This window comes from Equus caballus, chromosome 3 (assembly GCF_041296265.1).
Source record: "Equus caballus isolate H_3958 breed thoroughbred chromosome 3, TB-T2T, whole genome shotgun sequence".
NCBI classification, from domain to species: domain Eukaryota; kingdom Metazoa; phylum Chordata; class Mammalia; order Perissodactyla; family Equidae; genus Equus; species Equus caballus.
The window spans coordinates 60,090,663-60,117,509 of NC_091686.1; the positions used below are offsets into that span (position 1 = coordinate 60,090,663).

At 35.6% G+C, this 26,847-nt stretch overlaps 1 protein-coding gene across 50 annotated transcripts in view; it reads left to right on the forward strand.

Annotated features, from left to right (window-relative positions):
- SEC31A (SEC31 homolog A, COPII coat complex component) overlaps positions 1-26,847 on the forward strand; it is an 87,900-nt gene that overhangs the window by 11,915 nt on the left and 49,138 nt on the right. For 40 of the 50 annotated variants that reach the window (XM_023637813.2, XM_023637822.2, XM_023637823.2 and 37 more), the window contains 8 exons: positions 8,114-8,196; positions 9,152-9,275; positions 10,606-10,804; positions 11,929-12,024; positions 12,942-13,082; positions 14,595-14,737; positions 24,916-25,015; positions 26,562-26,723. In XM_023637813.2, coding sequence (XP_023493581.1) covers positions 8,118-8,196; positions 9,152-9,275; positions 10,606-10,804; positions 11,929-12,024; positions 12,942-13,082; positions 14,595-14,737; positions 24,916-25,015; positions 26,562-26,723 — 1,044 coding nt within the window. In that variant the 5' untranslated portion in view covers positions 8,114-8,117. The remainder of the gene's footprint in view (positions 1-8,113; positions 8,197-9,151; positions 9,276-10,605; positions 10,805-11,928; positions 12,025-12,941; positions 13,083-14,594; positions 14,738-24,915; positions 25,016-26,561; positions 26,724-26,847) is intronic. The other 10 variants (XM_070263567.1, XM_070263572.1, XM_070263576.1 and 7 more) reach the window with 1 other exon arrangement.

The following is a 26,847-nucleotide window of genomic DNA, read 5'->3' on the forward strand; positions in this document are numbered from 1 at the left end:
AAATTACACAAAGCGTTTAAATCAAGTCTCACTTGGGAAGTACATGGTTGAATCTAATCCTTCTTCCTTCATATTTTCCAGAAAATTAGCTACAACGAAATGAATGACCATTTCTAATAGAAGGAAATACACGTGCATCCACATGAGGCTGTCTTTCCATAGCATTCTTAGTAGTTTTGAGAATGGTTGCAATAGATAGATTATGGTACTCTTGTTTAATTAAATTTAGACCACATAATGTAGTTCCAGGCAATTGTGGTAGTATAGTGATTTTTTTTTTAATCAGATGGTATTGAAGCCTTGTGTTCAGTTTAATAAGTGGACCCGCTTCTGGTGGAACATTGAGTACTAAGGCCAAGAAATAGATTTTTATAAATGCTTTGAATTCCCACTTAACCATTTTCTGTTCTTGTGAATTTGTCTTTCCTTCAGTAAATGTTACACATTAACTAAGTGTTCACCAATTAGGTAACCCTTGTTGTACCTTTGCTCTTAGACTGTAATTCTATTCAGTTGGGGTTTTCACTTTTAGAAATTATTCTAAAGGCATTTTATAAAACCTCTTTTTCCGTAACAATACTTACCCCTATTTTTAAATAAGAAAAGATCCGTTATTAAACAGTTAAGAATTTAAAAGTTAAATATTTTACCTGAAATGGGTCTTTCTAGCTCATTAGTCTATTTGTATTCCTCTAAATATAAACATTCAAAATCAGTCAAGCAATACTTTGTGTAACCCACCCCATGCTAAGCAATTTTGAGTCCAAAAGGGGTAAAAGTTGTAAGACTTAATTGAAAAAAGGATATTATTTATCCAGTTAGTGAGACAAGATGACATATAAAAAACACTTGGCAAAAAAGGCAATGGGAAAGTATGTAAACAATATGTACCAATAGAATGTTATAAAGTTTTGTTAAGATACACTAAGACACTTTAGAATTACAAGATGCTTAGAGTGTGGTACAGACAGATATAAGTGGTTAAGAGATTATTTAGATCACTGTGGATTGGATCATTAGGGCGGTTTTCATGAAGGAGCTGGGATTTGAAATAAAGACGGTTGGCTGAGAGGAAGAAGAGGGCATTTCATATAAAGAAGGAGGGCCTCTTTTTCACTTCTTTTAAAATTGGGGTTTTCATTTTTTTAGAATAATCTTAGGAAACTAGATGTGTAGTTTTCTTGATTAATCTCGAATAGTAATAATTTTTAAAAGTAGTTAGCATGTTAAAGCACTTATTAACCTGTGTGCTAGACACTGTGTTTGGCCCTCTATAAAATATATTATCTAATTTAAACCCCACAATAGCCTATGAGGTAGTCACTCTTATCCTCATTTTACAAATGTAGAAACTGAGGCTCAGAGAAATTAAATAATGTGTGTAAGGTATTGTAAGTAGCAAAGCCAGTATTTATTTGTTATTATTTGTTTATTTTTTGCTGAGAAAGATTAGTCGTGAGCTAACATCTCTTTCCAGTCTTCTTCTTTTTTTTGCTTGAGGAAGGTTAGCCCTGAGCTAACATCTCTGCCAGTCTTCCTCCACTTTATATGTGGGTCACTGCCACAGCATGGCTGATGAGAGGTGTAGGTCTGTGCCTGGAATCCAAACTCGTGAACCTGGGCCGCCAAGCCACTGAAGCAGAGGGCACCGAACTTAACCACTATGCCACGGGGCTGGCCTGCAGAGCCAATATTTAAATTGAGGATTGACTACAGAGGCCTTGCTTTTGACTATGTGATTCAACCCTCCTAATCCACTTTTGCCTATCCTGGCAGTTTCTGAAATACATTTTTTGTTCTTCTCTTCATTTCATCGTGCATTCCTTTGCCATTAATTATTTCTTCTAAATGTTAATATTTCTTCTATAATTAAAATTGAATACCTGAACTTAGGAAAGTAATGGGTAAGAGCTTGGACTCTGGAGCTAAACTTCTAAGTTCAAATATTGGCTCTGCCTCTTACTGGCATGTACAGATTATTTAATCTTTCTGTGCCTTAATTTTGTCATCTCTAAAATGTTCTTCAAGTATAAATAATTTGAACATATAAGACTATCGGGGGCTGGCTCCAGTGGCCTAGTGATTGAGTTCAGCATGCTCCTCCACTTCAGCGGCTTGGGGTTCAGTTCCCAGGCATGGAGCTACACCACTGTGTTAGTGGCCATGCTGTGCTGGCAGCCCACAAACTAAAAAATAGAGGAAGATGGGCACAGGTGTTAGCTCAGAGCAAATCTTCCTTAGACAAAAAAAAAAAAAAAAAAATCACAGCATGTTGTTAATCTAAGACCTTTTAAAGAAACTGTTAGAGGATAAACATCCTCTAGAGATGACTAAGAAAACTAGCAAGAGTACTGTTGGAGAGCATAGAGTTTATTTAACTATAGACCTGAGACTAAAGCAAAAGTGAGCATGAGGAAGAACATAAAATATACATGTTAAATATCTGATAATATAGGAATTGGTTATAAAACAAAAAAATTAAGTGAACTGGAAAGTAGGAAGAAAATTGGAAGGAGAATAAGTGTGTGGATTGCCTCATCTGTCATGGCTGGGAGTCAAAGGACTTCATTTAATGCTGACAAATCAGTTAGCAGGAGAATAAGCATATTTCACAGTACAAAGGTAAACATTGAGAAAGATAATGCTATTGACCATAACTGTAGTGCATGAGGGGCGGTAAGATTATACAAGCTAGTGTTCGTAGTAGTTATTGTGTAAGGAAATAGAGGATTAATGGTATTAAATACAACTATTTAAAATTATACTTATAAAGATAGAACCAGAAATACATATTAGAACAAAAATATAAATCATCCTAAGTATCAGAAAAATTAAAAATACACAAAAAGAAAGCAGACAACAGTGAAAGACTTGTTTTAAAATTATAAAAACAAACACAGCAAAATATGTTAGAAATTAGAGCAACCATATCTGTCATATCAGTAAATTTTAAATGACCTTATTAGCTAAGATTTTGAAATGATTTTCAGTTGGATCACTGAGCAAAATCTGATTTTTGTTTTTTGATGTGTTTAATGTGGCCAGTGAAAACAAAAAGGTTCAAAAGTTGGAAAGGGCGAAAGAATACATATAAAGGCAAATAAAAAGAAAGCTAGGATATAGATCTTAATATGAGACAAAGTAGAATTCAGGCCAAAAGGCATTATTTAAGATGAAGAAGAATACTTTTAACAGTGAAGGTTTAAGATTCTAAATCTCTCTCTACCAAATAGCTACGTATTAGATAACAAAGTAACTTTCATGAAGCAAGTTTCTGGAGATACCAGGGAAAATGGGCACAAATGCATTAGTAGTAGGAGACTTTTAATTCACTGTCCTCGGTCCAGAACAGATCAAGTGGGGAAAAAAATATGGGTATAGAAGACCTAAACAATTAAGTCAGTAGGGTAGATTTGATTAATATATATTGAACTCAACCCTGAAACAGAACACCTCTTCTTTTTAGGTCTCATGGAACGTTCACAAAAACTCTTATATAGGCCCCAAAGAAAACTTGAGTAAATTTCATAAAGGAGAAATAGTACAGGAAAATCACAAGGCAGTAAAAATAAAGGCCCTTCTGCTTAAATATTAAATTCAAACAACTCTTGAATCAATGGAGAATACAAATGGAAATTGTAGGATGTATAGATGATCATAGTAATGTAAACATTAGGACTGTGTGGGATCTAGCTGACACAGTGCTCAGAGAAAATTTGAAGCCTTAAATACATTAGCAACAAAAAAATAATAAAAATGAGTCAGTTAAACATTTAACTCAAAAAGTTAGTAAAAGAACTAAGTAAAACAAAAGAAAATAGAGGAAGGAATTAATAAAAATAAAAGCAGAAATTAATGAATTAAAAAACAAAAAGAGTGGAATTAATAAATGCAAATGTTGGCTCTTTGAAAGTACTCAGTAAACAGACCAAGTAACTTGCTAAGCTGATCAATTTTTTCTTCTTCTTTCTTTTTTTTGAGGAAGATTAGCCCTGAGCTAACATCTACTGCCAATCCTCCTCTTTTTGCTGAGGAAGACTGGCCCTGAGCTAACATCCATTCCCATCTTCCACTACTTTATATGTGGGACGCCTGTCACAGCATGGCATGCCAAGTGGTGCATAGTTCTGCACCCAGGATCCAAACCGGCGAACCCCGGGCCACCGAAGCAGAACATGCAAACTTAACCACTGCACCACCAGGCCAGCCCCTAAGCTGATCAGTTTTTAAAAGGAGAGTATGGGGCAATAACACAAATATGCCTAATAAATAAGGACTAATAAGTAAACATAAACAGCAAAAATTGAAAGAATCATAAGTCTGTTATTCAAGTCTAAGGAAATAAATTAGAAAATCTGTAAAATAAATAAATAAAGGGTTATCATAGGAAAATACAATTTCCCAAATATGACCTTGAATAAAGAAAATTCAAGTAGATCAGTTTCCCTAGAAGAAAAAGAGAAAATTGCCAAAGGGACAACTCCCGCAAAAAAGCATCAGGCCCAGATGTTTCACAGGAGACTTCTACTAAATCCTTAAAGAACCAGTAACTCCAATGCTGCTATGAAAACTGTTCCAGAGCATGAAAAAGAAGGAAAGCTCCCACATTTTTTATAAGGCAAGGATAACGTTGATATCAAAATCTGACAAAGACTGCACAGAAGCAAACTATAGACTCAATCTCACTTATGGCTCTAGAAGCAAAACTCTTTTAAACAAATGGAATCCAGCAGCATATTAGTAGAATAATACATCATGATCAAGAGAAGTTCATTCAAGATATGAAAAGATGGTTAACTATTACAAAATCTATTAATATATTTTTTTACATTGATAGACCTAAGGAGAAAAATCATATGGTCATCTCCAATTACCTAATGAAAAGCATTTGACAAAATTCAATACCCAATCTTTATAGGTACTATTTAATAAAACGGTGATCAATGGCCATTTCCTTAGATTATATACATTTATATCTATATGGATATATGTATATATATCTCAAATCCCAAAATCATGCTCAATAATGATACAGTAGGCTTTCCCATTGAGAAAGGAGCTACTGTTTACAATGGTACTATAAATACTAGCCAGCTTGGACAAGAGAAAGAAATTGGACAAATATCAATTTGAAGCAAGGAAGTAGCTGTCACTTTTGGCACATGATATGAATGTGTGTGTGGAAAACCCAACACAGTTTACTGGAAAACTACTCCAAAAAGAGAACTCAATGAGAGCGCAGGATACAAAATTAATAGAAATCATTAGCTTTTATGTAACAATAGCAAGAAGATAGACTATATATATATATAATGGAAGGGGAAAAAAGCCACATTTAGAAACAAACCAAAAGATTAAAAACTTAGGAATAAGCAAATGCAATATGTCAAAAGATTTAAAACAATACCTAAAGATAAAAAAGAAGCCGTATGGGCCAGCCTCAGTGACCTAGTGGTTAAGTTCAACATGCTCCGCTTCGATGGCCCGTGTTTTTTCCCAGATGCAGACCTATACCACTTGTCTGTCAGTGGCCATGCTGTCACAGTGGCTCACATACAAAACTAGGAAGATTGGCAATAGATGTTAGCTCAGGGTGAATCTTCCTCAGCCCCCCCCCCCAAAAAAAAAAGCCATAAGTCAAGACAACATGTTCTCCATGGGAGGACTCAACATTGTGTCAATTCTCCATAAATTAATTTATTAATTTGATACAGATTCAATAAAAACACTAACATTCTCTTTTTTCTAAAATTAGACAAAAAGTATTCTAAAGTTTGTATAGTAAAATAAACAGTAAAAGCAAGGAAAATGGAGGGAATGGGAAGCAATGCATAGGGGTTATTGAAATCATACTCATATAAAGGCTCAGTATTTAAAACAATGGAGTACCTAGCTTGTAAATAAACAAAGCGGACATAAGGAATGGAAATCCAGAAATACACCTAAATATATACAGGAGTGTAAATCCTAACCTACATTCTAATAGATACAGGAATATAAAAACCTAAATAGTAAATCCAGAAATAAAACTAAATACAGGAAGTTAGTACATGATAAAGATGGTATCTGAAGTTAGTAGGAAAAGGTAGACTTTTCAATAAATGGTTTTGGAGTAATAAGAAAAAGTAAACCTTGAACATACATTATATACCAGGATATACTCCGGGTCAGTCAAAATTTAAATGTAAAGAATAAACCATAAATGAATTTGCTAGAAGAAAAATATGGATGAGTTTCTTCATAACCTTGGCGTGCAGAAGGTCTTTCTAACTAAATAAAATTAAGAAAGCATTTTTTAAAAAGTGGTAAATTTGGATATAAAATAATAGAAATCATGACACAGCCATACAATGGACTGTTTTTCAGCCTTAGAAAGAAATGAGCTATCAAGTTATAAAAAGATGTGGAGGAACCTTAAATGCCTATTACTAAGTGAAAAAAAGCTAGTCTGAAAAGGCTACATACTGTATGATTATAAGTAAATGACGCTTTGGAAAAAGCAGAACTATGGAGAGAGTAAAACTGTCAGTGGCTGCCAGAAGGGAGGGAGGGGGGACAGAGGAGGAGAAAGATGAATAGGTGGAGCACAGAAAAGTTTCAGGACAGGGAAACTTCTGGGTGAGACTATGATGGTGGATACATGTTATTAAACATTGTCAAAACCCAGAGAATGTACATCACCAAGAGGGAACCCTAATGTAAACTATGGACTTGGGTTGATAATGGTGTGTCAGTGTGGGTTCATCACTTGTAACAAATGTACCACCACTGCCATGCAGGATTTGAGCAGCTGTGGGGTGAGGTATGTGGAAACCCTCTATATTTTTCACTCCATTTTTTTGTGAAACTAAAACTGCTCTAGTAAATAAAATCTATTTTAAAAAAATCAAAATCTTGTGAAAGGTAAAAAATATATCATAAGCAAAATCAACAAAGTCTGACAACCTAATAGAAAAATGGGCAAATGATATAGACAAGAATAAACAGAAAAGGGATAGAAAAGGAAATATGGATAACTCATAACCATATGCAAGAGATACTCGACATTGTTTATAGTATGAGAAATACAAATTATAACTATACAGAACTAACATTTTTCACTTAAGTTGGTAAAAATCTTAAAGTGTTACAGAAACAAAGTATTAACTCTGATAAGACTCTAGGGCAGAAGCTACTCATATATTACTCTTGGGAGTGTAAAAGGTACAGTGGCCGTGGAGGGCAACTTGGCAATATCAGTCAAAATTAAAATTGCATTTATCCTTTGACCTAACAGTTTTACTTCTGGAAATTTATAGCTAATCTTGCCCATGAATGAAATAACAGGTCCATATGGCCATTTATTTCAGCTTTGTCTGTGAAAATGGCAAAAGATTAGAAACTACTCAGTGTTCATCAGTAACAGACTGAGTAATTAAATTATGGTACATGTTACAGTGTAATACTGTGCCATGTGAATGCATTGATGTAAAATAAGAGATTTTTTAAAGGTATAGCACATACCTCCTGAGTTTTTCTACTAAAGTAACTTTAACAGAAAGAATATATAAACTAGTGGTATATGGCATTGCAGCTTGGAGTGACCACTTTTTTAAATGTTTCTGTTTTATCTTTAAAATCTGTGGGCTTACAGTAGGGTTCTCTGTAGTTAGTCTGTTTTAATTTAAAATTAGTTTTTACAACTGCTCTTATCATTGAGTAATCCTGCACTTTGTTTATTATGTGCCTTCTGTTACCCCGATACACTGCCACCCATCCTTGTCTGAGAAGCATATTGTGTAGCAGAGTTAATTCCTCAGATACTACCCTGTATTGTTTTTGCAAATTTTTTCCAAATTGACTTTTCAGCTAAAGGACTGTAATCTGTAAACAATTAGAATAGCCCTATATCTACCTCAAAATAATTTAACAAGTTTCTCTTCTTTCTCGTATTGAGTATTCCCAACAAATGATATCTAAACCGATTTGATTTGTTGGCATTCTGCATTATTAATGATGTAGTAGTTTGTCCAGTATATTTCTATGTAAAAAAGTGTTTCTATGTTACATGTTCAAAATATTTCCATGTAGAAATACATGTTCAAAATATTTCTATGTAAAATATTCTCTTTAGCAGGATGAAGTTAAAGGAAGTAGATCGTACAGCCATGCAGGCATGGAGCCCTGCCCAGAATCATCCCATTTACCTAGCTACAGGTAAGTTCAACAGAGACAAGATGGAAGGAATCATCTAATTTCTTCTCTTCCACATCTGACTTATTCGTACTTGTCCTTTGAGATTCAGTTCAAGCTTCATCTCCTCTAGAATGCCTCTTCTTTCCTGGCAGTGTACCTCTATCCTCCCTATAAGCTGAGTTCAATGACCTTCCTGTGTTCCCATAGCACCTTGCACATCATAACAGTATTCATGATATATTACATTTGTAGTGTCTTCCCCACTTCATAAGAATTGTGTTATATCTTTATTCTTCCAGTTTTAATCACCATAGATAACATGTAAAAAAGTTAGTAAATGTCACTTTGAATGAACGAAGAACAATTTTTATGCTAGCATTTGTATGTAAAAGGAGTTAGAGTTATATCATTTGTGACTATAAGTGGATAACAGTAAATCACAGGACTGTTTATACAGAGAGCTTTTGAAATATGTACAGGCTTAAAAATTTAAAATTTTGGGGGCCAGCCTGGTGGTGCAGCAGTTAAGTTCGCACGTTCTGCTTTGGTGGCCCGAAGTTTGCCGGTTCGGATCCCGGGTGCAGACCTGCGCACTGTGTGTCAAGCCATGCTGTGGCAGGCGTCCCACATATAAAGTAGAGGATGATGGGCACAGATGGTAGCTCAGAGCCAGTCTTCCTCAGCAAAAAGAGGAGGATTGGCAGCAAATGTTAGCTCAGGGCTAATCTTCAAAATAATAAAAAATTAAAATTATCTAGCCATTCTAGCAAACATCATCTGCAAGCCTTGTGTCAGAATCGCATTTCTATAGTAATTTAAGCATCAACTTAGTGGCATATGTGCTGAGATTTCAGCCACTAATGCAGCATTCGTGAGTGAGATAATTGAAAAACATACATTTAATTTCTATTTTGTATGGTTTTCTCTGAGTCTTTTATTTTTGCGTGTGTGGTTACCATAAATGTATTTTCTACAGGAACATCTGCTCAGCAGTTGGATGCAACATTTAGTACCAATGCTTCCCTTGAGATATTTGAATTAGACCTTTCTGATCCATCCTTGGATATGAAATCTTGTGCCACTTTCTCTTCTTCTCACAGGTATGAGAGTCAACCTTAAATTCACATGATTATTCACCTATATGTTGTGGTTGATGCCTAGTTTGTCTATAAATATGCCATTATAAGAAACTGCAAGAAGTACATACCATCAGTGTCATGAAGTATTTTGTGAAAAAATCTTTGAGTGAATTACTATGGAAGTAAAAGAAGTGTCTATTCTGTTGACTTTTTTATTGCTGACTGTTCTGTGTAGGATAGGAAGGAGAAGCTCTAGTTTCTAGTATTTTATTTCCTTGTGGTATAGTAGAGTTACTTTCTTTTTTCTCCTTCATCTTACCTGTTTACAAAAAAGGTAGGTATGCCTAGAAAAAGGGGTAGTTGGATGAATAGTAAGATGTTAATAGTGATTATCTCTGAATAGTAGGTTGTTTTTCTTTTTTTCCTTGGACTTATCTATATTTAAAAATATATTTCACAGAGAATTTTGTTGACGTAATTTCTGATGCAGTATGTATTTGGATCACCTTTCCAAGTACTTGCGCCCTATTGTAATGCAGAGAAAGGACACTTTTATTTGAGTGGTAAAATATGCTTTATTGCCTCAATAGTATGGCAGATTTTGGTGAAGAGATTATACCTCAGCTAACAGAATATGACTCAAATCATGGAGTGTCATGGACCTGTCATTCTTCGGAGCCCTCTCGCTGTGATGGGAACCCCAGACCCCTTTTGTCTAGCTGCACCATTTGTCTTGTCGTATACCTCCACACCACCTTCGTAGTTTATCTCCATGCCAACCCATAATCTTTTTTTCTCCACCAGTAGGGGTACTTGTCATGATAGACAGAATTTTGATGTCACTTTTCTACTGTCAGAATACATTGTTTTTCTTAGAAAATTTCAATGACTCCCTTAGCAACCTTTACTTTTTAATAGGCCACTGGTCATTGAGTACTTCTCTAGTCACGTAGAATCAAGGGACGTGGTTGATTAGCTCTATTTTACAGATGAACCAAAGGCAGTTTAGGGAGATTAAGTAACTTGCTAGGGTCTCACAGTTTCTAAATGTTAAAAACATTCTTATGCCCGTATCTTTTGACACAGAAATCAAGTATACTTTGTCACACTATATCATGTCTACAAAAGAGTTTTTTTTCTTTAAGATTACAAAATCAAATATGCACATGTGAATGTAAATAAAAACTAAAATGCCATTTCATCGAGTCATGCACAGTTACCAGGAATAGAGGAGAAGCAATGTTTTTTGGAGTGTTTATGAAAACATAAAGAATTAAATGTATAATTTCAAATTCTTTTCTATATTTATTTGACTTCAAAAATGAGTTATTTTCTTCATTTTCTCTTGAAGGTACCACAAGTTGATTTGGGGCCCTCATAAGATGGATTCCAAAGGAAGTGTCTCGGGAGTTCTGATTGCAGGTGGTGAAAATGGAAATATTATTCTTTATGATCCTTCTAAAATTATAGCTGGAGACAAGGAAGTTGTGGTTGCTCAGAATGACAAACATACTGGCCCAGTGAGAGCCTTGGATGTGAACATTTTCCAGGTTAGACTTTTGATGTTTATTCATAACTCTTGAGCTATGTGCTGGTTATTTGAAATAAGTGTATGAATCTACTATGCCTCACTCTTGGAACTGAAAGCTAAAAATGTGTGCCTGTACAGGTTGATGAATGAGTGTATTTGTTTGAAGAATGGATGGCTCAGAGTTGGGTTTAGAGCGAATAGTCCTGACTCCATGGAGGGGATCAGGCTGATGGGTTTACCTCTTGAAGTCTGGAGATGTCATGCCTTCTGATTGGAAATTTTTAAAAATGAGGAGCCCCAAAGGTTAGAATCCTTGCCTTTTAAAAGTTTGTGCTAGTTCAGCATGGGCTGGTGCTTGGTGTCTGGGCTAATCCACTGTTTTATTAATTGAGAAATTTTATCTTTATGACAAAGAGACTACTATATGAAATAATTAGAAATCTACACAAATAGGGGCTGACCCGGTGGCGCAGCGGTTAAGAGAAGAATTTATGAAAGTACACAGTAAAGGGCAAAGGTCAATATGTGAAACTCATTCTCTTCCTATACTTCATATCACAGTTTTAGGGTCTTTTGACCTAAAGTCTACGACAGACATAACCCAGGAATATTACCACCTGAAACAAGATTGAGTGTAAACTAGAAATACATGAGGATTTACAGGTGCCTTTACTAGCCCTATCTTGGTCTGGGTCCTGAAGCTGGCTTTGAGGTATCCCGGGATAGATGCCATTATTTTAGGATTCAGTTATTTGTCTGAAAGCAATAATTGGTGACCTATTTTTGTCTCCCACAATCAGATCCTCTTCCAAAGATGCAAAACCACAACTGATAATCCCCATCTGATTACATGATTGTTTAAGAATTTGTCCATGTAATTATTTTTTTAATGTCTTGTATTAAAATGTCAGTAGACATATTACCCTTTTAGTTAGAGTTTTATAGTATGTGTCTCTAAAAACCTACTTAAATTTCAAATTGTTCTGCATAGTATTTAGAAATTCTTGTGTTTTGCTTTTTTTATTAAATAGAAAAATTGTGTGCCCTAAAACTGATAGATCTTTCCAGCTCTGAACTGAATTATTCTGAGTTCTCTTAATTATTCATAAGTGCTATTTAGTTATTAATTATTTTCTATTGCAGACTAATTTGGTAGCCTCTGGTGCTAATGAATCTGAAATCTATATTTGGGATCTAAACAATTTTGCAACTCCAATGACACCAGGAGCCAAAACACAGGTATTACATTGCTTTCAAGGTAATCAAAGGAGCCAAAATCAGTTTTTCTACACTCCATTTTTTTCACATAAAATGTGTTGGTTTAAAATCAATGTTTAGATGTCATTGATTTTACTTCTGTGCAGTAAAGTATTAATAAATATGTCTCTTCAAAGTATCAGTGAATCCTTCAATAGCAAATATTTATTCAGTGCCTACCACCCGCCAGCCACTATTAAATGTACTAGACACACAGTAGTGAGTGAAATAGACAAGTCTACAATAATTTTTTTAGATATAGTGTTTTATATAGCATAGTATTTTATATCATATAATGTTTTAACAATATCCAACCTTAGAATAAAAATCATAGACTAGAAACGAAACGTCTTTAAAAAAAGCCTTATCCCCTTTCCTATGTGTTTCTGGTAAGTTAAGGAAGAACAGTCCTCCTTTGAGTTTCTTTGTGTTATATAGACTACTCAGTTTGAGTAGCCATTATAATGGGCCCTAACATTTTGGCAATCTGAGAGGTTGCATAATAACCGCATCTGATCTGCCATTTATAAAGATATTTTTCTAATGGTCTAGGCTGTAACTTTTGCTCTGCCTAATTGTTCATCATATTGACCAACATCTACTTTGTGGTCCATTATCTGTCTTGTGGCAGTTGCAAAATAAAGAAATGTGCTTAATTTATAACAGGAGCTTAATAAATGCCTGGTGAATGAGACAGTATCAAACAAGGCAAAATACATGAATTGGCATACACTTGTGCTTTAAATTGTCTTGAATATATTGAGAATTTAGAAATATAAAGCAAACTCATGGAACGAATAGATCAGATTTTTAAGTAATCCATTTTTTAAAAGGTCAGATTTTGTAGTTAAATTTGATTATAAGTGAAAAAATGGTTTTTAATAGCTTATTTCTTATAGCCCCCAGAAGATATTAGCTGCATTGCATGGAACAGACAAGTTCAGCATATTTTAGCATCAGCCAGTCCCAGTGGCCGGGCCACTGTATGGGATCTTAGGAAAAATGAACCTATAATCAAAGTCAGTGATCATAGTAACAGGGTAAGTATATGATTGATTTGTGACAAATGTGTTGTTTTTCTGCTGTAGGTATTCCTATGTTGTTTGTCAGAGTTGGTAAAAAATCAAATTTCTAGAAAGTTAAATCCTGTCTTTTCATGGACCAGTCATGTGGGAATGAGAGCTTTTTTTCCTTGGAGAAAATAATAAAATTCTCAATAAACCATGTTTGATATTATTAATGAGGAAGAAAGGGATTGGTTAATCAACGAGCTTATTCCATGGTAAACTGGTTGTTTTGCTTTGCTAGCTGTTTCAAAGCATCACGGCAACTTCTTCTTTTTCTTTTTTAAAGATTTTATTTTTCCTTTTTCTCCCCAAAGACCCCCAGTACATAGTTGCATATTTTTAGTTGTGGGTCCTTCTAGTTGTGGCATGTGGGATGCCGCCTCAGCATGGCTTGATGAGCGCACCGAGGATCTGAACTGGCGAAACCCTGGGCCGCTGAAGCGGAGTGCGCAAACTTAACCACTCGGCCACGGGGGGGCCGGCACCACAGCAACTTCTTAATTCACGTATAGCTTTCTCTAGAATGTACAAATTTTTCTGCTAGTAATTTTATGACTGAACTTGTAGTTTCCCAACTCCTGGCTTCATCTCTTCTGATTAGTTACTGCTAAAGTGAGCTAATCTTCTTCCCCTACTTGCCCAATAGACGCTGCTGTGTAACACTTTAAATTTTCCACCTTACAAATTCCTAATATTATGTCATCATAATATTATGTGCTGTAAAATAATTTAGGCACAATTTAGGGCCTTGTTTTATTAGTTGGTTTTTAATTACATTTTTTAGTTTGACATTTTCAGAAATGAGCTTGCCTAAATCAAAGAATATATACATAATTTTAAAGCAACAACAATTACAAGAAAAAATTGTTTAGAAGAATATTTCTTCATGGTACTGTTTTTCAATGAATCAAGAGTTTTAAAACAAATCTTAATGGAATAAAGCATACAATAAGCATTTCAGTCATCTTCTAGAATACTTAATAGGATCTGAACTTGCAGGTAATTCTCAATAATAATGTTAACTTATCACATGAGAAAATTTAAATGGTAGTTGTTGCTTTAGACATTTTATCTTGATTTTTCTGATAAAATAGAGGAAAGGTGTGGATTATTTTTGTAACTAAAATCTTTTATCTCTTTATTTTCATTTTTACGAAAGTAGTAAATTTTAAGTTTTTGTGAGACTTTTCCCTTGTTAAAATTTTGACTTTTAGAATTTTTGGTATAGAATTATTCTAGTCCAGAATGGTTTTGTGTATCAAATAGCTGGATGAATTAAAACATTTAAACTTTTTACTTTTAAGACTGCTGTTTAATACTCTTTAATAAAATTTGATAGTTTCAGGTTTTGTGTTTTTTTAAAATAAACTAAGCCTGAGCTCGTGCTTTCTACTGTTTGTTTCAACAAAGGCATATTCCTCAAGTTCATTTTGGCTTTTCATCAAGTAATATGATTGATAAAATGTGAGCCTTAACTATCTGCAGATGCATTGCTCTGGGTTGGCCTGGCATCCTGATGTTGCTACTCAGATGGTTCTTGCCTCTGAGGATGATAGGTTACCAGTGGTCCAGATGTGGGATCTTCGCTTCGCCACCTCTCCACTCCGTGTCCTCGAAAACCATGCCAGGTATGGTGCTCCTCTCCCAAGGAACTTAATTTATTTATTTTTAAAAACATGTTTACTTACTACTATGAATTCTCAGATAATTTTTATTAAATTTGGCAATCTACTTTGTCTCTATCTTGTAAAAGTTAGTATGGATGTCTTTTGTTTTAAGCAATAGTCATCTCCTTTTCTATACCAAAAAATGGTAGCCAAATAATTTCATAACAACACAAAAATGTGTCAAAGGATTTTCTACTACTTATTTCAAGTAATAATTAATAGATCAAAATTCCAGTGTATCACAACACTTTGGGACAACTCTTGGCATTATACACTTTGATCTTTATTAAGGACATCATACTATGAAGAGTCTGCTGTAACATTCAATTTCAAGCAACAATTGAAAAGTTTGTTTTATTTCTAAGTTTTTATTTTAATTTAAAATCAGACATTTTTGAGAAATTAGGTGGTTCATTCTGCTTTTAGTAAATTTAATAAATGTATGGATGCTCTAAAAAGATACAAGAATTGTCTCATGTTAGTTTCAATACCATTAAATTAATTAATAATTTGGCAAATTTCCTGTCATTGATATTCAGGTACCCAGGGAGTTTATGCATATTTGTTCAATGTTTTTAGACAAGAAAGATATCTCTTTTAAAGATTTTATTTTTCCTTTTTCTCTCCAAAGCCCCCTGGTACACAGTTGTATATTTTTAGTTGTGGGTCCTTCTAGTTGTGGCATGTGAGATGCTACCTCAGCATGGCTTGATGAGCCGTGCCATGTCCACACCCAGGATCCAAACTGGCGAAACCGTGGGCTGCCGAAGCAGAGAGCACAAACTTAGCCCTTGGCTGTGGAGCTGGCCCCACAAATCTCTTTTAATGTTATAGTGTTTTCTAAGTACTTTTGGGCTTTTTTCTTCTTTCCTACTTAGGGATATATAGACTAAAGCTTTAAATCCCTTTTTCCCCCGCATTTGCACACTAAGAAGCCTTAAAGTTTGTGACCTCTGTGAGCTTCTTACAAAGGATGAAAGAGTCCAGTCAAAATGTAATCCTATTTAGATGTTATACTTTAGTCAGCTTTTTGACTAAAGCTGGGATGATTCTGAGAAGCTTTAATATTTTCCTCATGTTAGATAAGGTTTTATTCATTCATTCATCACATACTTACTGAACATATATGTAGTCTGTGCCAAGCACTGTACTAGGGTTCAGTAATATAACAGACAAAAATCCCTTGCCCTCAGGGAGCTTACATTGTAGTGGGAGGATAACTAACACTTAGGTAACATGTAAAGTGCTTAAAGTGCACTTTAAATGTTAGGTTGATTAATCCTCATAGCAGACCTATGGTGTAGATGCTATTGTCCCATTTTACAGGTTGGAAATTGAAGCTCGGCAAGGTTAAACTTGGCCTGAGTCACAAAACTAGTCAGGTGCTGACTTGCAACCCAAACATTCAGATCCCAGAGTCCATGCTCTTAACACTACATTCTACCGCCAATTTTAGGAGTGGTCATAATTTAGCAAGACAGAAAATCATGCTGGGTGGTAGGAGCAAATCAACCTCCCTAATACTCTATTTTCTCCCTCTAAGAAAAGCAAGAGTTGCATTATCTGATCATTAAGGCCCCTTTCAGCTCTACAATTCTGAGATTTTTTTTTTAATACTTAGAACCTAAATGTCTTTAAAATGTGATATTAAATATGAGACTAAAAATCCCCTATACTGCACTATCCAGATAAAAACAGAACTAACAGTTTGTCTTTTCTATATCCATGCCTTTGTTGTTTAGAGATAGAAGAAGGAAAGTTAACATTACCATACCATGGGGAAAAATACTAGAAACTAGAATTTAAATACTAGATACTAAGAAATACTAGAAATACTACTAGAAAATACCAGACACAAAAATATACTAAAAATTAGAATTATATTTGCATATTTCTTAAAATAAAAACATACAAATTAATATCCTTCAATCCTCCTGAAAACATTACAGTGTTCTAAAATGCGTAGTTTTGAAAAAAATCCAAAATAAAGATAAGCCTCACTGTCAGTGTGTATATTTAGTGGTGGTGTTCTTTCCGCCAAAACTTGTTTTTTAATTTGATGATATTTCTTACAATCTAAGTCCTCTCCTAATCAGGTAAATATAGTGTAGGGAAAGGACCCAAATTGTTTAAGAATGTATTTTGTTTCCAACCTTTTATTTTTAAAAAGAACTATAAAATTGTATCTTTGGTACTTAGATGTATAACACTTCTTTGTGAAATATATTTTAAATTTTTTCTTTTAATTAAAAAAACTTCATGTGATAGGAAAACTTCTCTGAAAGCAAAAGCTAGAAAATGTAAAGAAAAAGGGGAAAATTTGAAATATTTATGTTTCCAACCCATCCATAGGTAAAAAATTTTATTGTGCTTATCTTTATTTATTAATATAGACAAAACCTTATTTATGCACATAGTTCACCTTCTTCATTAATTGTGGGCATTGTATTTTTTTTTTCAAGACAGATTAGCTTTGAACTAACATACACTGCCAATCCTCTTCTTTTTGCTGAGGAAGACTGGCCCTGAACTAACATCTGTGCCATCTTCCTCTATTTTATATGTGGGGTGCCTGCCACAGCATGGCTTGATAAGCAATACGTAGGTCCATGCCCAGGATCCAAACTGGTGAGCCCTGGGCCACCAAAGCAGAGTGCACACACTTAACCTCTACACCACTGGGCCGACCCCTCTACAACAATTTTTAAGTGCACATTTTCACATTAAAAGATTATCTGTAATTTATTGTTACATGGTCCATGTTGGGCATTTGTTTTCGTTTTTTGCTATCGTATACTACACGCTATATTGAATGTCTTAGTAATGAACAAAGAGCATACACCTTCCTAAATTGCTTCCCAGAAAGATGATATGGAATTATACTTCTGTTAGCAGTGTATGTCTCCAAAGCCTGGACATAAATAATTTGGAGATTTGGTTTTCTGAAGATTAAAAATTTCTTCATCTCTGTGGTTTTCTTTTTGTGTTTTTTTATTTTAATTTTATTGAGGCCATCATAGTTTCTAAAATTGTGAGATTTCAGTTGTACATTATTATTTGTCAGTGACCATATAAATGTGCCCCTTTACTCCTTGTGCCCACCCCCCACCCCCCTTCCCCTCTGGTAACCATTAAACCGTTCTTTGTCCATGTGTTAGTTTACCTTCCACATGTGAGGGAAATCACATGGTGTTTGTCTTTCTCTGTCTGGCTTATTTTGCTTAACATAATACCCTCAAGGTCCATCCACGTGGTTGCAAAAGGGGTGACTTTGTCTTTTTCTTTATGGCTGAGTCGTATTCCATTCTGTGTGTGTGTGTGTGTGTATGTATATATATGTATATGTATATATATATATATATATACTACATCATCTTTATCCATTCATCAGTCAGTGGGCAGTTGGGTTGCATCCACTTCTTAGCTACTGTGAATAATGCTACAAGGAACATAGGGGTGCATAAGTCTATTGGAATTCTTGACTTCAAGTTTGTATAAATACCCAGTAATGGGAAAGCTGGGTTGTATGGTATTTCTATTTTTAATTTTTTGAGAAATCTCCATACTATTTTCCATTGTGGCTGCACCAGTTGGCATTCCCACAGCACTGTGTGAGGGTTCCCTTTTCTCCACATCCTCCCCAACATTTATTATTTTTTGTCTTGGTGATTATAGCCATTCTAACGAGTCTAAGGTGATGTTTTAGTGTAGTTTTGATTTGCATTTCCCTGATGATTAGTGATGTTGAACATCTTTTCATGTGCTTATTGGCCATCTGTATATCTTCTTTGGAAAAACGTCTGTTCATACCTCTGCCCATTTTTTGACCAGGTTTGTTTTTTTGTTGTTGAGTTGTATGAGTTCTTTATAGATTTTGGAGATTAACCCCTTGTTGGGTTTATGATTTGAAAATATTTTCTCCCAGTTGGTGGGTTGTCTTTTCATTTAATTCATGGTTTCCTTTGCTGTGCAGAAGCTGTTTAGTCTGATGAAGTCTCACTTGTTTATTTCTTCTTTTGATCCCCTTGTCCAAGTAGATATGGTATTTAAAAAGGTCCTTCTAAGACTGAAGTCAGAGAGTGTACTGCGTATATTTTCTTCTAGAACTTTTATGGTTTCAGGACTTACCTTCAAGTCTGATCCATTTTGAATTAATTTTTGTGTATAGTGAAAGATAATGATCTATTTTCATCCTTTTGCATGTGGCTGTCCAGTTTTCCTAACACCATTTGTTGAAGAGACTTTCCTTTCTCTATTGTATGTTCTTAATTCCTTTGGTGAAGATTAGCTGTCCATAGATGTGGGGTTTTGTTTCTGGGCTTTTAATTCTGTTCCATTGATCTGTGTGTCTGTTTTTGTTCCAGTACCATGCTTTTTTGATTTCTGTAGCTTTGTAGTGTATATTGAAGTCATGGATCGTGGTGCTTCCAGCTTCATTGTTTTTTCTCAGGAGTGCTTTTGCTATTCAGGGTCTTTTTTTGCCCCATGTGAATTTTAGGATTTTTTGTTCTATTTCTCTGAAGAATGTCATTGGGATTCTGATTAGGATTGTGTTGAATCTGTAGATTGCTTTAGGTATTATGGACATTTTAACTGTGTTTGTTCTTCCAATCCATGTGCATGGCATATCTTTCCATTTCTTTTTGTCACCATTAATTTCTTTCAATAATGTCTTATAGTTTTCATTGTATAAGTTTTTCACCTCCTTGATTGAGTTTATTCCCAGATATTTTATTCTTTTGTTGCGATTATAAATGGGATTGTATTCTTGAGTTCTGTTTCCGCTATTTTGTTATTAGAATATAGAAATGCAACTGATATTTGTAAGTTGATTTTGTGCCCTGCAACTTTGGTGTAGTTGTTGATTATTTCTAATAGTTTTCTGTTGGATTCTTTAGGGTTTTCTACATGTAGAATAATGTCATCTGCAAACAACGAGAGTTTCACGACTTCATTGCCTATTTGGATTCCTTTTATTTCTTTTCCTTGTGTAATTGCTCTGGCCAAAATCTCCAGTACTATGTTGAGTAAGAGTGGCAAGAGTGGGCACACTTGTCTTGTTCCTGTTTTCTGAGGGATGGCTTTCAGTTTTCCCCTGTTGAGTATGATGTTGGCTGTGGGTTGGTCATATATGGCCTTTATTACGTTGAGGCACTTTCCTTCTATACCCATTTTATTGAGAGTTTTTATCATAAATGGCTGTTGGATCTTGTCAAATGCTTTCTCTGCATCTGTGGAGATGATCATGTGGTTTTTATTCCTCATTTTGTTAATGTGGTGTGTCACATGGTTTGATTTGCAGATGTTGAATCATCCCTGTGTCCCTGATCATGGTGTATGATCCTTTTAATGTATTGCTGTATTCGGCTTGCCGATATTTTGTTGAGGATTTTTGCATCTATGTTCATCAGCGATATTGGCCTGTGATTTTCCTTCTTTGTGTTGTCCTTGTCTGGCTTTAGGATCAGGGTGACGTTGGCTTCGTAAAATACGTTAGGAAGTATTCCATCTTCCTCAACTTTTTGGAATAGTTTGAGAAGGATAGTTATTAAATCTTCTTTGAATGTTTGGTAGAATTCTCCAGAGAAGCCATCTGGCCCTGGACTTTTATTTTTGGGGAGGTTTTTGCATACTGTTTCAATCTCTTTACTTGTGATTGGTCTATTCAGATTCTCTGTTTCTTCTTGTTTCAGTTCTGGGAAGTGGTATGAGTATTAAGAATTGATCCATTTCTTCTGTATTGTCCAATTTGTTAACATATTTTTCATAGTATTCCCTTATAGTCCTTTGTAGCTCTGTGGTATCTCTTGTCATTTCTCCTCTTTCATTTCTAATTTTATTTATTTGAGGCTTGTCTCTTTTTTTCTTAGTGAGTCTGGCTAAGGGTTTGTCAATTTTGTCTGTCTTCTCAAAGAACCAGCTCTTTGTTTCATTGATCCTTGATACTGTTTTTTTGTTTGTTTCAATTTCATTTATTTCTGCTCTCATTTTTATTATTTTCCTCCTTCTGCTGACCGTGGGCTATGTTTGTTCTTCTTCTAATTCTGTTAGCTGTAGTTTAGGCTGCTTATTTGAGCTTTTCTTGTTTGTTAAGATGGGCCTGTATTGCTATGAATTTCCCTCTTAGGACTGTTTTTCCTGCATCACATATGAATTGGAATGGTGTATTTTCATTTTCATTTGTCTACAGATTTTTTTTTTTAGGAAGATTAGCCCTGAGCTAACTGCTGCCAATCCTCCTCTTTTTGCTGAGGAAGATTGGCCCTGAGCTAACATTCATGCTCATCTTCCTCTACTTTATATGTGGGACGCCTACCACAGCATGGCTTGCCGACTGGTACCATGTCCGCACCCGGGATCCGAACTGGTGAACCCCGGGCCGCGGAAGCAGAACGTGCAAACTTAACTGCTGTGCCACCAGGCCGGCCCCTCCAGATATGTTTTTATTTCTCGTTTGATTTCTTCAGTGATCCGTTGGTCGTTCGTAGCATGTTCTTAGTGTCCACATGTTTGTCACTTTCCCAACTTTTTTCTTATAGTTGTTTTCTAGTTTCATAGCATTATGGTTAGAAAAGGTGCTTGTTATGATTTCAATCTTCTTAAATTTATTGAGGCTTGCCTTGTATCCCAACATACGATGTATCCTTTTCTTTTTTCTTTGAGGAGGGTTAGCCCTGAGCTAACATCTGCTTTCAATCCTCCTCTTTATGCTGAGGAAGATTGGCCCAGAGCTAACATCTGTGCCCATCTTCCTCCTGGAAGGACGCCTGTCACAGCATTGCTTGATAAGTGGTGTATAGGTCCATGCCTGGGATCCAAACCGGTGAACCCCTGACCGTCTAAGTGGAGTGCACAAACTGGTACACTACACTACCAGGCCAGTCCCTGGTCTATCCTTGAGAATGTTCCATGTGCACTTTAGAAGAATATGTGTTTTGCTGTTTTTGCATGGGGTGTTCTATATATATCTATTAAGTCCATCTGGTCTAGTTTTTCCTTTAAATCCATTGTTTCCGGGGCCGGCCCTGTGGCCAAGTGGTTGGGTTCACGTGCTCTGCTTTGGCAGCCCGGGGTTTCACCGGTTCAAATCCTGGGCGTGGACATGGCACTGCTCGTCAGGCCATGCTGAGGTGGCGTCCCACATGCCACTGCTGGAAGGACCCACAACTGAAAATACACAACTATGTACCGGGGGGCTTTGGGAGAAAAAGGAAAAATAAAATCTTTACCAAAAAAATCCATTATTTCCTTGTTGACTTTCTGTCTGGATGATCTATCCATTGATGTAAGTGGGGTGTTAAGGTCCCCTACTATTATTGTGTTGTTGTTAATATCTCCTTTTAGGTTTGTTAATAGTTGCTGTATGTACTTTGGTGCTCATGTGTTGGGTGCGTATATATTTATGTTTTATGTTTTCTTGGTGGAATGTCCCTTTTATTGTTATATACTGCCCCTCTTTGTCTCTCATTGCCTGTTTTATCTTGAAGTCTACTTTTTCTGATATAAGTATGGCAACACCAGCTTTCTTTTGTTTGCTATTAACGTGGAGTATTGTCTTCCATCCCTTCACTCTGAGCCTGTCTTTGTCTTTAGAACTGAGATGTGTTGCCTTGAGACAGCATATTGTTGGGTATTGTTTTTTAATCCATCCTACCACTCTGTGTCTTTTGATTGGAAAATTCAATCCATTTACATTTAGAGTGATTATTTATACATGAGGGCTTAAAGCTACCATTTTATCTCTTGTTTTCCATTTGTTCTGTATTTCACCTGTCTCTCGTCCCATCTATTTCAGACTTCCACTTCAGTTTGGTAGTTCTCTGTGATGGTTTTTTCAGTTTTCTCTTTATTTATCATTTGTGTCTCTGTTCTGATTATTTGTTTCGTGGTTACCATGAGGATTATATAAAACATCTCGTAGATGAGATAGTCTGTTTTCTGATAGCCTCTTATTTCCTTAGTCTAAGTCAATTCCATCCCTTTCCCTTTCCCCTTCTAGGTTGTTGTTGTCACAACTTATTCCATCTTGTGTTGTGAGTATGTGGTTAAAATGACGAGATTATATTTATTTTTGATGTTTTCCTTCCCTTTATCTTTAATGTTATAATTGTTTGCTAACCTCCTCTAATGGAGAGCTGCAGTTTTCTGATTTTGTCTGCCTATTTATCTCATTGCTCAAGGCTTTGGAAACCCTTTCTTATTTTTTTCAGGTATGACAGCCTTCTTGATCATTTCTTGTATGGGGGATCTTGTGGTGATGAACTCCCTCAGCTTTTGTTTATCTGGGAAAGTTTTTATTTCTCCATCATATTTGAAGGATATTTTTGCAGGATAGAATATTCTTGGCTGAAAGGTTTTGTCTTTCAGAATTTTGAATACATCTTCCACTCTTTCCTAGCCTATAAGGTTTCTGCTGAGAAATCTGCTGAAAGCCTGCTATGAGTTCCTTTGTAAATTATTTTCTTCTGCCAATACTTTTTCCTTGTCACTGACTTTTGCCGGCTTTACTACTACATGCCTTGGAGAAGGTCTTTTTACATTGATATGATTAGGAGTTGTATTAGCTTCTTTAACTTGTTTTTCCCTCCCTTTCACCAGGTTGGGGAAGTTCTCAGCTATGATTTCTTTGAGCAAGGTTTTTGCTCCATTCCTCCTCTCATCCACCTCTGGAATATCTATAACCCTTATGTTGTATTTCATAATTGAGTCAGATATTTCTTGGAGAGTTTCTTCCTTTTAGCCTTAGTTCTCCCTCCTCTCCCATCTAACACATTTCTATATTTCTGTCTTCTAGGCTGCTAATCCTGTCCTCTATAATATCAGCTGTTATTAAGGGAGTCCAGATTTTTCTTTATCTCATTCATTGTGGTTTTCATCTCCAGCAGTTCTGATTGGTTCTTCTTTGTAGTTTCCATTTCTTTTGTGAAGAATTCCCTCTGTTCATTAATTCTGTTCCTGATTTCATTGAACTGTCTTTCTCTATTTTCTTGTAACTCGTTAGTTTATTTATGATAGCTGTTTTGAATTCTCTATAATTTAGATTATGTATTTCTGTACCTTCAGGATTGATTTCTGGGTTCTTCTCATTTTTCTTCTGGAGTATTAATATATTTCTTCATATTGTTTGATAGCATGGATTTGTGCTTTCACATAGTGATAGTATCTGGTTGCAGATACACCTTCCACCACTTTGGGGGGGGTCAGGAGCTGTGCCTTCTGAGCCCAGCACAATCCCTAGTGTCTGTGCCTGTTCTTAGAATCTGTGCTGATAGGGCCCATCTGCGATTTCCTGCTCACTCGCTTGCAGCTGCTGCTTTTCTAATATATACAGGGAGGTTCTGGCCAACCAGCTGAGCTGCTGGAGTGCCCGGGGGGTGGGGGAGGATCACTTCCTTTCATTTGCGATCTCTGGGACGTTCTCACTCTGCTCTTGCTGTCTGCTCTCCTGGGGTGCTGGCTTGGTGGAGACACTCCTGCAATAGCTTAGCCACCTCTGTGTAGGGCTTACCCATGGGCTTTGAGGGAATTTGGAGAGCAAATGTGTTCCCATGGAGAGCTGCCCCTCTCTGCTCTTTTCTCTGAGCCACGCATGGTCCCATGCCTTGGGTCACTGCTGTTGAAGGAGGGATAGGAGATGCCCTTACCTCCTTCCACTTCCTCCCTGGAAGTGTAGCACCTCCACCTTCTGATGTATGGCTGCGTAGGTTTCTCAAATATCTGTTGTGTTATGTGAATGTCCTCTGTTGGTTTATGAATGTCCCTTTCATTTTATCTTGTTGGGGAGAGCCTAAGGGAAGAGCACACTCTGCCGTGATGCTGATGTCACTGTCCATCTCTTTGTGGTGGTTTTTTTTTAAGAATCTTTTTTTTTTTTTTTTTTTTTTGGTGAGGAAGATTGGCCCTGAGCTAACATCTGTTGCCAATCTTTCTCTTTTGTTTTCCTCCAAAGCCCCAGTACATAGTTGATATCCTAGTCATAGATCATCCTAGTTCTTCTGTGTGGGATCCGCCACAGCATGGTTTGACAGGCAGTGTGTAGGTCTGTGCCCAAGATCCACGCCCTGGGCCGTTGAAGTGAAGTGCACAAACTTAACCATTTGGCTATGGAGCTGGCCTCCATCTCTCCATGTTTTTTACAGGGGAATTTTGGCAATTGCTTGGAGCATGGCAGATCCTGAATTGTTGCTGAGCTGTGGAAAAGATGCTAAGATTCTCTGCTCCAACCCAAATACAGGAGAGGTATGGAGAGGAAATGTTTCTCAAACTTACAGCTGTCGTAATATTTTATCTCTAGCTGAATAAGAAGTTTTCCATATGGATTCTTTAGTGCATTATGATAGTTAAGGATGTGAAAGTAGATAGAGGTGTGTGTGAAATGTTAATCTAGCAGAGATTTTATCAGAAATATTGTGTAATAATAGATACGGAATTGTTTCTGTCTCTTTCAGTATTGGACAAGGGACAATAGATTTAAATTACAGCTTTTAAACTTTTACCTTTTCTAAATTAAGAAACATTACTGAAAGTGCTTTGCTAGTTACCCCAATGCAATGCTAGTAAAAATAAGAGTATCTTCAATAGATTTTAGTCTATAATATTTAAGTAAAAGCAAGCACATTTGTTACTTGGTTTGTGGCTTAAAGTTTTCAGATGCAGTGATGTCTGTAAGACTACAGAAATGTTAAAGTTAGGGGAGACAATAGAAAAAATTAAAATAATAATAAGTTTTGCCTCATGATATGTAGACCAAATAATAAAAATCTTCCATTTTATGCTGTGCCTTCCCAATGAGCTAAAAATTCTTGGAAATTAGTGTTCTAATTTTTCAGTTATGTAATTTGATAAAATGAATTTTTGCACATGATTAGTTGTGTGTGTGCTGGAACTTCGAAGGAATAAAGTTTTAGTGCATCCTGCAACTGAAAGAAATTGAGTGGATTTTTTATTCAAATGAAGGTTAGGAATAGACAAGTGATTTAAATATCATGAAGCTATGTCTTATCAACCAATTTAAGCATCAGAAACAAGCGGGCTAAATACCGTTTCACTTAATTCTGTTTTCTTGTAAAATAAAACATTATTTTAAATGTCACAGGAAGCCAAAGTTAAGCTAACTTGACATATTTCTTAAAGCCCTAAAACCTCTGCTTCTATGAGCATCAGTTACCATCACACTAACTTTGAGTTAGCAACAGTTATTACATTGTAAAGGTTTTATATCATCCACTTTTTATATTTTTCCATTTTCTTTTCCTTTTAAAGAAAACCGTTTATGCCAAATTCTTTTCCGGTTCTCTGGTAGTAAGAATGATGTGTATGTGTTTTTTCACTTGATGAAAAGCCAAATTTCTCAGTGAATTCTTCCTTCTCAAGATTATGTTTTAAATTTGATCTCCAAATAACCTAAATATGATTGTTTGGATCTTGGCAGGCGGAAACAGTTGGCAGGACACCATTGACCTTTTAGAGTTTAACAAGTTGATTCTAATAGAGTGTTCTGGTCTTTCACATGTATCCACTGCTACCATTTCAATAAAAACAGAAAAACTTTGGTTTTTAAGATGTACTTATTCCAAATGTGGTCAAAATTTTGAGTAGCGTTCGTTTTTATCATAACAGGCCATCATAATAGATTTTTCTTACTTTAAAGAAATTCTTAGAATTGTTTTTCCTGGCTAAAGACACTTTGTGAAAGAAAATATTTAATTAAGCTGTACTTGTTGATCATATTAATCAGGTGTTTTGGCTATAACCGTTTTCTGATGTTTTTCTGTTTTTGGCTTAGGTGTTATATGAACTTCCCACCAACACTCAGTGGTGCTTTGATATTCAGTGGTGTCCCAGAAATCCTGCTGTCTTATCAGCTGCTTCCTTTGATGGACGTATCAGTGTTTATTCTATCATGGGAGGGAGTGCAGATGGTTTAAGGCAGAAACAGGTTGACAAGGTAATAGGAAGTGTTAAGGTTTTTGATTGTAACATCTGAAAAAAAATCATCTTATTGTGTAATTATTTTGAAAATGACTTTACTGATTAATTGGACATTTGTGATAAAAAGAATTTCTTGGATG